The sequence below is a fragment of the Ostrea edulis genome, chromosome 6 (genome assembly GCF_947568905.1).
Source record: "Ostrea edulis chromosome 6, xbOstEdul1.1, whole genome shotgun sequence".
Taxonomy (NCBI): Eukaryota; Metazoa; Mollusca; class Bivalvia; order Ostreida; family Ostreidae; genus Ostrea; species Ostrea edulis.
Genome location: NC_079169.1, coordinates 43,656,075 through 43,672,685, shown reverse-complemented (window position 1 = coordinate 43,672,685; position 16,611 = coordinate 43,656,075). Strand labels below are relative to the sequence as shown.

The following is a 16,611-nucleotide window of genomic DNA, read 5'->3' as shown; positions in this document are numbered from 1 at the left end:
TCGTTAAACCAACAACTTCAGAAAAAACAACTGGATATACATGCAAGGTTTTGGAGTGGACTAAAGGTAACCTTTCACTTTTATAAAGCTATCTCATAACATAGTAGTATGTTCCTTTAGGTATAAGGGAAACTGTCCCAACTGCTATGTATAACTCTTTCTCTTGCCCAAACTGATGGCCTGTTTTTTTCTAAACATTAAAAGCCAATTTTCTAGGAGCCGTGCTGCCGAATTTTTTTACATGTTTGAACTTAGAATTTTCAAAATCAACTGGTTTTAATACCTGCATATTTAAAACAAGAAAGAAATGGAAATTTAGTGTCTTCAGTCATTTTGAGATGTTGGTGCATTCTTTGGTACCCATCAATGAATAAGTGGTGACAACAAAGTTGTTTTTATAGGTTGCAGTAGTCTATCTAGATAAATGTGGAACTTGAGAAGCTTAGAATATGCTACTTTTAGAAATCATAGTATCACATGCCAGCTATATAAATGTGTCAAAAACTTGTGGCATACATAAATGTGATAAGAATATTTGATAAATAATGGATTAATGATACATAATTGTCTGTAATTTTGGGTATGGAATTTTAAAAAAAATCCTGGAAAAGTCAAGGAAAATAGGAACAAAAAAGGTGTATGAACCCTGACTATTTGACTTGTCAGTTGATGCATCTTGAGTCTTCAGTGTGTCGACCAAAAGTAGGTCATGGTGACCTACTTTTGGACAGTTACATTTAAATTTTCAGGTACTATTTGACTTAACATCATCAAACTTTGTTAATTGATGAATCTTGGTTAGTGAGAATTTTTGCCTGTTCTACAATGTATCAGAAGAGTGATTCTAGGCCCATGGGCCTCTTGTCTATAAATGAATAGGACTGTGTGCATATTTTGAAAGATCATAAACATGTGCTGAAAGGACTCCATATTGGGACTTAAATGCAAATATGAGACACCCTGTATGGGCTATGATAGTCCAGTGAGTGTTAAGGCTCGTGGGCCTCTTGTTGTGAATTTCTTTTTTGTCAAATTTGCAAAGGTAAGTCCATTTAAATGTCTAAAACTACCCTAATTTAGTTATAAAAATCCTAATTTTAGCCCTAAATTTTCAGAATTCTTTCCCCTAAAATTAGCCCTAATGTTTTGTCAACAAGTGCTGGACAGTCTGATGATGCTTTGGGCTGGAGTTGGTATGTAGTAGAAATCTAAAGTTTCAAAATTGGTATGCTAACCTCATAGAATCTTTCTAACAGCAATATATTGAATACAGTTTGTGAAAATAATATGCAATCACTTAGAGACATGTAGGATATAGTGGCCAGACAACAGGATTGGTTTATTACTGAGCAGTTAGTGAATCTGTAGGGTTGCTTTATTACTGAACAGTTAGTGAATCTGTAGGATTGGCTTATTACTGAGCGGTTAGTGAATCTGTAGGATTGGCTTATTACTGAGCAGTTAGTGAATCTGTAGGATTGCTTTATTACTGAGCAGTTAGTGAATCTGTAGGATTGGCTTATTACTGAGCAGTTAGTGAATCTGTAGGATTGGTTTATTACAGAGCAGCTAGTGAATCTGTAGGATTGCTTTATTACTGAACAGTTAGTGAATCTGTAGGATTGGCTTATTACTGAGCAGTTAGTGAATCTGTAGGATTGGCTTATTACTGAGCAGCTAGTGAATCTGTAGGATTGATTTATTACTGAGCAGTTAGTGAATCTGTAGGATTGGCTTATTACTGAGCAGTTAGTGAATCTGTAGGATTGGTTTATTACAGAGCAGCTAGTGAATCTGTAGGATTGGTTTATTACTGAACAGTTAGTGAATCTGTAGGATTGCTTTATTACTGAACAGTTAGTGAATCTGTAGGATTGGCTTATTACTGAGCAGTTAGTGAATCTGTAGGATTGGTTTATTACTGAGCAGTTAGTGAATGTATAGGAAGAAGGTGGTTTGTGGCTCCTGTTGGATAAAAGAATCATCACACTCAGCTAAAGTCAGCTTACAATGACATGATTTGCACAACTGACTCCAAATAATGACAGCCAACAGCAATTAGAAATATAATGATTGAATTATGTCCATCCAGTATTATGTGATAGCAGTTTTCCCCAAGATCTAGAGATCTATTATGCATAACTGGGCACCAGTAATTCTAGTTTGCTGCATGTTTACATAATCAATACACATCATGGACTTGCTATTAAAGAAGACCAAAATGACAGAGCCATAATTACATATATGTAACATTTTCTCCCTAAACAGCTGCTTTATTCTGATTCATTGCTACCACATTTAATCTGTTGTTAATGTCAGCAACTGTATTTATATATTTATATATATACTGTGCTGTATATGATCTGGCAATAATTTGTGTCTTTGAAGGAGTCCATAGAGTGGTTTTTGTCAAATGCATTGAGATTATACTCAGGATATTAAAATTCATTTTAGTCAAGAAAAAAATTAATTGAGGTTACTGTATTTGATAAGTAAAGACTTTTTGCTGTATACTGGTAAACTTTTAAAAAATGAGTAGTATACATTCATTTCTTTTAGCTCACCTGAATTAAATTAACTGTCCCAGTGGATACAGAATTTTCTGTAAACCTGTGATATATTGATCACTTGGAATTCATTTATTTGTAATTTCACAGCATATTTCTGTATACCTTTGAGAATTTGATCTGTAAATCTTCTAACATTGTCTACGATATTGAGTGTAACCTTTGTGGACTGATTTATATCAGGGAAACTAAGGGATCACTAAATAAAAGAATATCAGGGCACATGTTTCAAATCAATAATGGTGGTAATCAACTTCTCTATTAACATTTCAATTCCCCAGATCATTCCATCTTGTCCACGAAGGTCAGAATTCTAGAAAAAATTTACCTTGATCAAGACTCTAGAAATAACCTGAATGTGATGGAACTTTTTCCAAATACACAAAGACATAAACGCAATGTTCCCATGGTGATCCGGATTAGAATAGGTCCTCATTACTCTTGTTTGTCGTAAGAGGCAACTAAATGGGGCTGTCCTTCGGATGAGACTGCAAAAATCGAGGCCCCATGTCACAACAGGTGTGGCACAATAAAGATCCCTCCCTGCTCAATGGCCATAAGCGCCGTGCATAAGCCTAAATTTTGCAGCCCTTCACCGGCAATGGTGACGTCTTTATATGAGTGAAAGATTCTTGAGTGGGACGTTAAACAATATACAATCAATCACTTAATCATAAATGCAGTTATAGACATTGTTCATATAGAAGACCAAATACTCACAAGGTCACACTGGATTCACTTTGAGCTTACATCAGCATACAATCAGGTCAACAATCATATTCACACAAAACTTTACTCTTTTCCACTGAGAGTTTTGAATATGTTATTTGAAAAAGCCAAAGCTAGCCCATACTTGGATTTTTCAAGACCAGAATACAGATTATGGATGTTGCCCATCACAGCATGGCTCTTTCAACCACAGCGGGTTATGGAGGATAATCCTTCCGAATGATTCTGTCAGTTCCTTAAACTTAAATTTACTAACAAAGGAATAGATGCCGTCAACATAAACAACATTCTACATCATAAAAAGTTCAGTCTTGTAGTCCAACATGTCTACACCCTGTATTTCCTACAAATATACTTCTACTATTGCATCTAAACTCGTTAATTACAAAGTTTACAGTACCTAGATATAGACCATCTTATATATAATCCACCTGCATGTTCTTGATCTTCTTTCAACTATAGTCCAGCTGGATATGTCATTACTGGTGATGTCAATATAGTTGAAAATGAGGACCTGAACCCAAAATCACTTATTTTTGTCAATATAGTTGAAAACGAGGACCTGAACCTGAAATCACTTATTTTAAAAGGACCTAAATTCAGAGAATCCCAATCTTTCAAATAGTGACAGAACTTCATATCTATTATGAATTCTGTCAAGGATTATGCCAGACGATGGGCCCGGCTATGTATGAAAAAGAACTTGCATACCTTGTCAGAATGGATAAAAAGTGTAAGGGGAGTATCAAAATGCATTGGACAGATAATAGACAGTTGCTTCTTAATGAAAATGGAGAAATAAAATATTCATATCTAGTGATCAGTCAATCAAAATATTACTTTGTTAAACACCACTCTGATTCTATGCACAAGTACTCTGAAGTTGATACAAAAAACATGCTGGAGCTCCTCACAGACAATATTTACATGGTATTTGCTGATCAGGTTTTCCAAATGAATGTTGGAATTCTGATGGGTATGAAATGTGCTCCTTAATTAGCTGACCTGTTTTTATATTCTTACGAGGCAGAATTCATTCAAAAGCTTCTACATGAGAAGGAAAAATATGACCTGTTTTTATACTCTTACGAGGCAGAATTCATTCAAAAGCTTCTACATGAGAAGGAAAAATCTCTTTCTTTGGCCTTCATCTCGACATTTAGATATATGCGACATTTTATCTGTTGACAATAATCATTTTCATTCATGTGTCAATTCGATATATCCCAGTGAACTCGAAATACAAGGCACCACAGAGTCTTCCACATCTGCTTTGATCTTAGATATTTTATTTTACATAGATGTTTAATGTCAAACTAACAACTTAACTCTATGACAAATAGGATAACTTTAGCTTCTCCATCATCAACTTCCCATATTCATGTAACAATATTCCATTATCACCTGCATATGGTGTTTATGTCTCTCAACTGAATTGATATGCAAAATCATGTTCTGCCAATGATTACTTTTTGAATTGAGGTAGGCTACTGACAGATAAGTTGATGTTACAGAGGTTTCAACAGTTTCATTTAAAGTCAGCATTTTGCCAATTCTAGGGTTGTTATAATGATTTAATTTACCAATACAACCTATCATTGGGTCAAATGCTGTCTGACATGTTTCATACCAGCTGTTAGATTGTTCTTTACACACTGATTTTGACTACAGATTACTCTGTTTACCTTATCAAGATATAAGGCTCACGGCTGCTGGGACTGGTTGACAGGGAATACTTATTCCTCCTAAGCACCTGATCCCACCTCTGGTATGTCCAGGTGTCCATGTTTGCCCTACTCTTAATTTTATATTCTTTATAAGAATACCACTGTTCATTATCTTCACCTTCTCATGCACAACGTAGAGAAACTGAAAGGTCAATCATCTTCTAAATCAAGATCCATGTTGCTTACAGTTGTAACCAACTGAAAATGATAGCTGGGAAAAAGATGTTGGGTTTAGGAATCTCAATAATTTGAAATTGTCCTTCACAAAAAAGGGTGTCTGTAGAGACATTGCTTCACTGTTTGTCATTGAAATGCTTCATGCTTCACCACGTGTTGTAATGTAATGTAGGAGACTGACTTCATAGTTACATAGTTGAATAATAGTACTTGTCCAGCTAATGCATACATATAAGAATGTTTTTGATTGGGTTACCATCACACAACAAAGATCACTGGTAAGCTTTTATCCACATTGCTCTCCTAAAAGTAGATAGTGGCCCTATCCAGAGTTATAATACAACAAGACTGGTACATGATAATGGTTATAGTCATAATGAAATGTTCACTGTATTTTCTTGAACAGGTTCAAGTGTTGCCAAAAGATCTGCAGGCTCCATTGTTATTTGCTTTACCTGACCACACAAGGTTCACCCTGATAGACTTTCCTCTCCATCTCCCCCTAGAACTGCTAGGGGTGGACACTTGTCTCAAAGTACTAACTGCCATCATGCTGGAATACAAGGTCAGTTTACTCGTAGACAGAATTGATTTCTTGCAATATGAATTGTTCAAGATTGTACTGTTGTCATATTGGCTTCATTTTACCAAAAGATTAAGTTTATTGACATGTACTTTGATGAGCAGTTCTGTGTGTAAGGGTTATAATGAGTGTTTTTGATGTCAATGTATTTTTAGCTCTTCTGAGCCAAAGGCTCAAAGAGCTAATCATATGGCCATATGTCTGGCGTGCGGTGTGTGTCAACTTTTTGGAAAAGGGGCTATATCTCAAGAACCCCTTGGCCAATGTTTGTCAAATTTGTCACAGGGTATTCTTGGCCTAAGGGCTTTCATTTGTATTAAAACTAGGGTTGTGACCCTTTAACAAGGCGAGATAATTAGGAAAATGCAAACAAAAGTAGTGGTTGCTAAAAAATCTTCTTCTCAAGAACCACTGGGCAAATTATCACCAAACTTATGCATAAGGATGAGGATAGGTTGTAGATAAAAAATTGTTCTAGGCATTATCCTTGGGCAAAGGGTGTGGTCTCAAGGTCACTTCAAAGTTGACCTTAAATTTTGTTTTGTTAAAACTTTGATATTTTGCTTAGTATAAGGACTAGGATCATCAAATTTTGTCAGTTGATGCATCTTAGGACCTAATATCATGTTGTCTCAAAAGTAGGTCATGGTGACCTACTTTTTGAATTTTTTTCGCAGGTAATAATTATTAAATGGATTTTGATGCATATCTTGGACATTTCTTAGTCTATGATCATCAAAAGTTGTCAGTTGATGGATCATGGGACCTTGAAGTACATCATGTGAAAAGTATGTCACCATGACCTACTTTTGAATTTTATGGCTAATCATTTATGATACATTTTAGGTTGTTATTTCAGATACTGAGAGGTTTAGAATCATCAAACCTTGTAAGTTGATGTGTCTAGAGGCCTCAAAACATATTTATTTAAAAAAAGTAGGTCACAGTGACCTACTTTTTGAATTTTGCAGACATTCAAATTTCACATTTTAAATTTTAGATGCATATTTTGAACACTATGAAAGCTAGGATCATCAAACTTTGTCAGTTGATGCATCTTGAGTCTTCATAGTTTGTTGACCAAAAAGTAGGTCACTGTGACCTACTTTTGGAATTTGACGGCTATATTTTAATATTTCAGATATTATTTGACTTACAATTATCAAACTTTGTCAGTTGATGCATGTTGAGTCTTCAGAGTGTGTTGACTAAAAAGTAGGTCACCATGACCTATTATTGGAATTTGACGGCTATATTTGAATATTTCAGATACTATTTGACTTACAATCATCAAACTTTGTCAGTTGATGTATCTTGAGTCTTTGGAGTGTGTCGACCAAAAGGTAGGTCACTGTGACCTTCTTTTGGAATTTGACGGCTATATTTGAATACTATTTGACTTGTCAGTTGATGCATCTTGAGTCTTCAGTGTGTCAACCAAAAGTAGGTCACCGTGACCTACTTTTGGACAGTTACATTTAAATTTTCAGGTACTATTTGACTTAAAATCATCAAACTTTGTCAGTTGAAGCATCTTGAGTCCTCAAAGTGTGCAGACTATAAATTAGGTCACCTTGATCTACTTTTTTAACTTCAAAGATATATCTAAATCAAATACTAAGAGGCATAGAATCATGAACCTGTTTCAGTTGATGTATCTTGAGTCCTCGGAGTGTGTCAATTAAGAAGTAGGTCACTGTGATATACTTTTTGAATTTCATGGCTATATTTAGATATTTCAGATACTAAGTGGCTTAGATCCATCAAACTTATTAAGTTGATGCATCTTGGCTTCTCAGAGTGTGTCAGCTAAAAGGTAGGTCACTGTGACCTACCTTTTAGCTTCATTTTGTAATTATTTTGATTGCCTAATCTAATAGTGTACTGTATGATATCCCCTTCATACGCTATCATGTGATAGGTCTTTAAACCTTGTTAATTGATGAATCTTGGTTGGTGAGAATTTTTGCTTGTTCTACAATGTATTAGAAGAGCGATTCTAGGCCCATGGGCCTCTTGTTCATTCTCTGTACAGAGTGTGAGACCTGTTGTTAACTTTACAGGTATTTGGTTTTTTTTAAAATAGTGTTTCAGCATTACTGTACAAGTCCATGGCTTAAATGCGATCACAAATTAAAACCATGAGATTTTTTTTCCAAGAATTTTTTAATACAAAAATACTAGTTTTGCACTATTGACTGGTGAGACAAGACATCAATAGGGTCAGTGAGATTGAACTTTCCACCTAGCTAAAATTCATGTAGAATGTGTCATGTGGGTGTAAAGTAATGGTTTGCTAATGAAAAAAAATCAAATTGTCCTCACAATTCAAGTGCACAGATCTGGTCTTTGATTGAGGGGCATATGACACTTCAATATTTTCTAGTTGTCAATTATTTATTGTAGATGAAGCTGAAATGAAAACAATTAATGTAATTAGTGATGAATGATGGGAAAATTTTCCTAATCAATTGTTATAATCAAAAGCAAAGATTTGAATGATTAGTGTGATTGGTTCAAAATTAGTAGAGGTATTTGGATTTTACAAAAATTAGGGTTAATGTTGACTTGTACTGCTATCCCTTGATATGTCTTAAAGAACATACAATTTTAATCGGAAAGATAAATTCTGTGTTACCGTTATGATTCTTGTACTGGTATAATTTCTTACTTTCATTGAAGTCTGTCAGTGATCTAATTATAATAAATAATTACACCCCACACAATGAATTTCAAAATTTTATAGATATTGCCACAGGAAAATCAGCAGAATTGTGTACAATATATGCATACTAAGCTGAAAGTATAATTCTACAAAATTATGAATTTATAATTTAGTGGATTTTTATGTCAATTATAAATGGAATGTGACATTTTGTGTACAGGTTGTGATGCAGTCTCGTGACTACAATGCCCTCTCTATGAGTGTTATGGCTTTTGTTACTATGCTATACCCCTTAGAATACATGTTTCCTGTGATTCCACTGCTGCCAACCTGTATGTCCTCAGCAGAACAGGTGAGTATTTCCTCAGAGCTAATTGATTATTAGTCAGTGAAAGTCCAGTAATTATCTGAACAATTTTTGAGCTCATCTTAATCACAGCATTATTTGTTGTTTTGAATCAGTGATTATATTTATGCATAAAGTGTATACAGTAAAATATCTGTATCTCGAACATGGTTTATCTCGAATACCCCGCTTGAGTTGAAGTCGATCACTGGTTCCGGCCGTTTTCCCTATATAAATGATTAAAAAAAACTTCTGATATTTCGAAGATGGTAATCTCGAATACTCCGCTTATATCGAAGTATTTTCAAGGTCCCATACCCTAAATTCACCTGGTTTATTTCGAAGTGCAGTCAATTTTCCGCTCTGCTTACCATACCTGGCGTCGTTAAGTCACACCCGCGGCTACATCAATTATAATTAATGACCGCTAATCCACACTTGCCTTTTCCGAATAGACCCAGGTCGCAATAAATGGTTCAACAGCTTGGGTGATTAGTGAAGCCTTTCAACATTACGGCTAAAATTCACTGCCAATTATGCACTAACACATCCCGATTCCAGGGATGGTGTTTTGAATGACGCACGCTCTATCATTAACATGTCGGTTAGATATACGCACAAAATCGTCGAAGTACGCTTGAAGGTAATGCTCTTAATAACGATAATGCATTTAATAATACACGCTTCATCATTAAAACTAGTACAAAGAAAACACGAAAATTACTTTAATAAACATTTAAAAGTGTTTTTTGTTTTAAATCCGTCTTTTTTGTTTCTTACGTGATAGGTTCTTTCATTACAAGGCAATAACTACATCCCAGTCTAGCCTGGACATCAATAAACTTTAAAAAGTAAGCATACAGGCACGATCATCTTAATTTTGAAACACATTGTGAATTCAATTGGATGTTTATATATATTTCAAAAACGAAATGTTTGTCTTTGAAATTCCACAATATTAATTTATCAACTTGTATTAAACTATAAGAAACGGCAACGGGGTTTTTGTTTATAATGCAAATCCCATACTTTGCATCAAATATCCTCCTTCAAAAAAATATATCCAAGGTCGATTTTGGATATCTCGAACCCCCGGATATCTCGAAGTTTTTTTGAGGTCCTTCGGACTTCGAGATAGAGATATTTTACTGTATATGTTAGTTCACCTTGTGCTTCCCAACAGTGGCCTGCAAATAATTTTTTTTTTATAGTACTGGTACGATTCAAAAGAATATAAATTCTTAGACATTAAATAGGGGATTTTCAAGTTCTTCCATGTCCATGTTTATTCTGCATTTAGTCACTATTTATACCTCATATATTTTTAGGCATAGTCATTTCCGGTTTATCGTCTTTAATGTAAATACACAAGTGTTAGCCTGTTAAAATGGACATGGATTCTAGTGCAAATATCGAACTGAGGAAAGTTTTGTTATAGATAATTGTTTCTTTTTCCTTTTACCATAAAAGTAACCTACAAAGGCTATGTTTTAAAGCTTGTCATTGTTATGAATTTGGAAATCCTTTCTAAAATTGTTGGTGTAGATACATACCAAATTTTTTTTATCTCAAACTCTTGAAAGTAAATTTCTGATTGGTAAAGAAAAGTGATCGCATTGTTGAAAATCATCAATGAAGATGTGGTAAAAGTTATACATGTAATGTCATGATTTATCTTTACAAATATTGAGCACTATTGGAATGAACGTCAACTAACAGCCATCATTTTCTATTATTTATATATGTATACAAATAAAAATATATTTTGTGACACAACCACCCCTCCTCCCAGACTTTGTATGGCAGAAGTGAATGATACAAATGCAAGGTCGAAGTTATGAAGTGAATCCATGTGTTCTCCCCATGATTCAAGAAATGGGAGTTTAAAAAAATTTTCTTTGAGGCAATATATATGATACACTACACCCCCCCCCCCCCCTTTGACTTTAAAAGATGTGAAAAATATATGTGTATATATATATATATTGAGGTATAATGAGTCATATGTCACTACTTAACCCTCCTCCATGTATTTGGAATTTTGAAAGATTTTGAATATCAGTCAAAAGAACATGCTAGGTTTTGCTTGTTTTGATTTATGTATTTATTCTTGTTGTTTTGTGAAGACATCTTCTTCGTTTACCCCCCACCCTCTCTGAAAAACGATGCTATGTACCTGTTTCCCCCTCTTCCGTAAATCCGTATTACATCCCTCTGCCATACACCAATAATGCTGGTTCTTAATTTTGGTATCAAAACCAGGAAGTAAAATGAATAATCGAAATTGTCTGATAGTTAGCTAAATCAAACGTAAGCATGCCTAAAAAAAATCGCTAAATCACGTGACTTAGGTAGATTCTAAAACACAAAATACGCACAGAACGGAAGAACTCGAAAATCCCCTGTTGACAATTTACTGGCTCCATATAGATTTATTCTTTGTGTCTTGCATATTAACTTAAGGCATGCAACATGAAACTGTTATGATTGATTTTGAAGTATCTAGCTGTGGAAAGGGAATTTTGATTATCACTGAGTACGAGAAATGCTAGATTTATCGAAGTTGACCAAATGGCCATGTTTGCAAATATGCTATAATAGCGAGGAAAGACTGATGTATGAGAATGACAAATTGTTTATAGCCATACCAAATACAGAAATCTACATCTGAAGGTACATGTATAACCTGAGGAATGAGGATGTGTCTTGATCTTAGCTAGGAATCATGTAGACAAGCCCAAGGACACAAAGAGAAGAAGTATAAAAGTCTTATCTGTTTCATTTCTTTGTGAATATTTATACTTGACGTAAGCGTTTCTTATGACCAGTTGATGAGTCATTGTCCTCAAACCAAGGTCATTAGGGAGAGTTAAGCTGAATTAATGGGGGGTTTGAATATCTGATATCTTGAATACCTGGAGTATCGCTTGGGTTAGGTGTGTCTTGGGGGTTTGGGGACAGCTTTAGTTTGTGGGAAAATTGCACATGTATCATCCTATGAAAATGTGCATATTTTTGCCAGGAATTATATCAAATAATTTTTGTTTTATTTTGACAGCTGCTCATGGCCCCAACACCATTTATTATCGGGATACCAGCAAGCTTTCTGCCATACAAGAACAATTTCAGACTCCCAGATGATGTATGGCTAGTAGACCTGGATTCCAACAAGGTCAGGATTTTACATCACACACAGTTCCAGGCACAATAGATGTATTTGTCCTTTTATGTTGTTGCTTAAGGAGAATTTGCATGCTTTTAGCTTACCTAAGCCAAATGCCCTAATTCAAGCTCTTTTTTGATCAAATTTTGTCTAATGTTGTCATTAAATTTCACAATTTCATTTCCAGAGGCCAATTTTAAACAAACTTGGCACACAGTATCTTTGAGTGAAGGGGATTCAAGTTTGTTCAATTGATGGGTCTTTCCTGTTCTAAGGGAAGATAATCAAGGAAAGGCAAAAATGGAGTGGGATCATTGAAAAATCTTCTTCCCAAGAACCACTGGGCCAGAAAAGATGAAACTTATTTGAAAGCTTACAGACATAGTTTGTCCAAATCATGATCCCCAGGGGTAGGATGAGTTACAATAGGGGATCAAAGTTTTACCTGGGGATATTTAGGAAAATCATCTCAAGAACAGCAGACCCATGATTAGTCATAGATGCAAGCATCCTCAGGCAGTGTATTCAAATCATTGCCATGAAGGGTGAGATGGGTCAGAACAGGAGAACAAATATTTTGGGGAAAAACTATAAAGATTTTTTTTCTGAAGAGCAACAGGGCCATGATTAGTCATACTGATATGCAAGCACCCTGATATAGTGCAAATTCAAGGCCCCCCCCCCCCCCCCCCAATTTTTGGCCCCTGGGATGGATCAAAGTTTTTCAGGGGAATATAGTTGGAATTTTAAAAAAAAAAATCTCCTCCTTAAGAGTAGTGGGGTCATGAGTGATATTAATATGCAAGCATCCTCAGGCAGTTTAGATTCAAGTTTGTTTGAATCATGGTCCCAGGAGGTAGGATGGGACCACAATAATAGGCGACCAAAATTTCAGAAGGGAATATATTTAAGAAAAGTCTTAAATTTTTCTTCTCAAGAACCACTAGCCATGATTAGTCATATTAAGAGGCAAGCATTTCAATGTCATGCAGATTCATATTTGATCAATTCATGGCCACAGGGCTAAAATAGGGATTCAAAGTTTTACATAAAAATATGTAGAAAATTTAACAAAATACATTTCAGAGGAGCAGGGCCACACTCGATCATTTTAATATGCAAACATTCCCAAGTTGTGTAGCTTAAGTTTTTTTCTTCAAATCATAGACCCTGGGGTCTTTTTAATATCTTTTTAAGAACAACAGGCCCTAGGTGACTCAGGTGAGCATTGTTGTCTATGGGCCTCTTGTTTGTTTACTGTGCATTGTATATATTTTATATATAGTGGATTTTCATTCTTTGTCTATTGCTTTTATTTCTTTCTCATTTTCTTATGTATAACTTTGCCAAACTTAAATAAAATAATCTGAACAGGAAGATTGTCATCACAGTTTTCCGGTTAATATTTCTGTAGGACAGGAAGATTGTCATCACAGTTTTCAGGTTAATATTTCTATAGGACAGGAAGATTGTCATCACAGTTTTCAGGTTAATATTTGTATAGGACAGGAAGATTGTCATCACAGTTTTCCGGTTCTGTAGTAATAATATATATAGGACAGGAAGATTGTCATCACAGTTTTCCGGTTAATATTTCTATAGGACAGGAAGATTGTTGTCACAGTTTTCTGGTTAATATTTCTATTTATTATATCAAGTTACTGTAGTAATAATATATATAGGACAGGAAGATTGTCATCACAGTTTTCTGGTTAATATTTCTATAGGACAGGAAGATTGTCATCACAGTTTTCAGGTTAATATTTCTATAGGACAGGAAGATTGTCATCACAGTTTTCAGGTTAATATTTGTATAGGACAGGAAGATTGTCATCACAGTTTTCCGGTTCTGTAGTAATAATATATATAGGACAGGAAGATTGTCATCACAGTTTTCCGGTTAATATTTCTATAGGACAGGAAGATTGTCCTCACAGTTTTCAGGTTAATATTTCTATAGGACTTAAAATGGAAAGAGTCAAGAGATAGTTATTTTATTACTGGAGCAAGAATAGTTTGCAGTTCTTAGTGCATCAGGTGATGAGTATTTTATAGACCCCCAGTATTTTGATGGACTTACTGTCTGTTGCACACAATACAAATGCTTTAAGAAATAGGCAACAGATGTGAATTCAGCAAGATCTTTATAAAAGTAAACCCTGTCCTAAAGAACCCCAGAGGTTGAGTACCAGAAGAGTTGATTGCCCTCACATTTAGAGCCCACACACTGCTTACTGCCTACACAAGGCTGTATATATTGATCTTAATGTTAGGACTTACTGATGCATCTAAGCTGTGATCAGGTTCTGGAAGTAAATGCAGAGCATCCAATTTTGTGGCTGCCTGTTATTGAATGGGACGTGGGTGTAAATGATGTAGGCAGCACTGATTAAGGTTTAGAGGCAATATTCTTTATTAAATTTTACTGTACAAGTATGGAAGCCTATGTTGTATGTAAATACATAGCAGACCACTAGTGTATATGGAAAGGCTTTTGCTTAAAAGTAAGAGTTCAAAATTAGCATGGATAGTTGTCATTTACATTTGTATGTTACAATCAAGTTCAGCAACAAATTGAAGGTTAATAAATTTCCTGAAGACCAGTTTGTTTTAATCAGTCAAACTTCAGGATTAAAAATGGTCGATTCACATTATTAAGGGTAATGAAATTTTACATTGTTATTATAAATATTCTTGATTAGGATTACATTTTTAAAGAAATTATCCTTCAGATTCTTACTATTGATACTTTGTAATTGAATTAAATTTATGGTTATTATATACAACTTACCACCATCCTGCAAAAAATGTAGCGTTGTATACTTGAATCGGGTTGTCTTTCTGTAGACTAATTGGTTTTTGGCCCTAACTGATTGCCCATTTCACATGAATTCACCATACTTCACACATGAAAGGTTCAACAAATTGGAGTCTGAGAGAGGAAAATAGTTTCCAGGCCATAAATGATATCAGTTTTCACCTAACACCACCATACTTCACAAACAGACTTTCCATAGGATGGGGATGATCCCTGTTGAATTTTGGGTCAAGATGTCAAAGGTCAAGTAAACCAGATATAGGAATATAGTTTCTGGGTCATAAGTAAATTTCTTTTTGCCTTCATTCATTGTACACATCTGTCATAGAAGACTAACACATCTTCCACATTTATTACCTAGATCTCTTCTCCATTTCTATTGTTCTTTCAGTAGACTGTATATCAGCTAAACTAGGATAGTTTTAGACTAGTTTCTCATTTGCAACTATTCTCTTTTTACTGGTTTTTTGCACTGATACTAATTGTATATGAAAAAATCAATAGTTTTAACATATCTTCGCATAATAATTGAGTTTGTGGTGTAAATGTGTTTTTATTGTTACCAGATTTAAGACTGATATTACACTTATCTTTCAGGGAGGAAATGAATGCTGATTATTCATAAATTTTCCACAAGTGTGCTTAGAAAATGTAAATGTATTAGAAGCAAGTTACATTGAATTCATCAAGTACATGTACAAGAACATAGAAATAATTATGAATGTGCAATTTTAAGAGATGTGTAAATGCATGTTGTGGAAAATTGTTTGACTTATTGAGTAATGACTAATTTAATCTCCAATGCTTGTTATTAGATGACAATTGGAAGAAATGAAGAATTGCCTTCCTTCCCAGAACCAGAGGGAACACACCTTAGAAATCACTTAAAGCAGGTATGCCCTAACCACTTTCAACCAAGAGGTGATTACTGATGTCTTGAAATGTTTCTGATTGTATATGCAAGAGATGGAACTCAAGACATAAATACAGAAACTGAAAATTCTTTTAGGGTTCTCTGCGAGTCATTTGTGATCAATTATAATGATGACAATTTTAGTTTTTTAGCTCACCTGAGCGAGCTTTTCTGATCACTTTTTGTCCATCGTTCGTAAACTTCTAACAATTCAATGTCTTCTCCAGCACTATGAGGTTAATTTCAACCAAACTTGCCACAAAGCATGCCTTGGTAAAGAGTATTCAAATTTTTTTTTTCAAATGAAGTACCATACCCTTTTTAAACTGGAGATAATTAAGAATTGATAAAAATTTTGTGGCGTACTGTAAAATTTTCTTCTCAAGAACCACTAGGCCAATTTCAATTAGTCTTAACACAAATCATTCTTGGGTAAAAGGGATTCAAGATTGTTCAAATGAAGAGCTATGCTCTTCAAAAGGGAGATAATCAAGTAGAGACAGTGCCAATATAGGGTGGGGTCATTAAAAAGTCTTATTCTCAAGAACCACTGGGCCTGAAAAATTGAAAATTACAGGGAAGCTTCCTGACAAAGTATAGATTCATGTTTGTTCAAATAATTGACCCTGGGGAGTAGGGTGGGACTACCACAATAGGAGATACAATTTTTAAATGGGAATATATTGGAAAAATCTTTGAAAATCTTCTCAAGAAGAACCTGGCCATGATTACTTATATTCATATGCAAACATCCCTGGGTAGTGCAGATTCAAGTAGGTCTATGTATTTACAACATATCACATCCCCCAAAAAACCAGACTAAAGGAGCTCTCCAATATCAAAAGATATATCAAAAGAATAACAATACCCAGGAAATTTAGTGACTGTTTTCAGTTTGGGATTTTCATACTGAGACAGCAAGC

The 16,611-nt window shown here is 34.7% G+C and overlaps 1 protein-coding gene across 11 annotated transcripts in view; it reads left to right on the top strand.

The window, feature by feature from the left end:
* LOC125648398 (MAP kinase-activating death domain protein-like) overlaps positions 1–16,611 on the top strand; it is a 112,021-nt gene that overhangs the window by 25,658 nt on the left and 69,752 nt on the right. For all 11 annotated transcript variants that reach the window (XR_008795805.1, XM_048875456.2, XM_048875457.2 and 8 more), the window contains exons 4-7: positions 5,607–5,765; positions 8,669–8,800; positions 11,853–11,966; positions 15,591–15,668. Coding sequence is in view for 10 of the 11 variants with exons in the window: in XM_048875456.2 (XP_048731413.1) it covers positions 5,607–5,765; positions 8,669–8,800; positions 11,853–11,966; positions 15,591–15,668 (483 nt within the window). In the remaining variant the exon portion in view is untranslated. The remainder of the gene's footprint in view (positions 1–5,606; positions 5,766–8,668; positions 8,801–11,852; positions 11,967–15,590; positions 15,669–16,611) is intronic.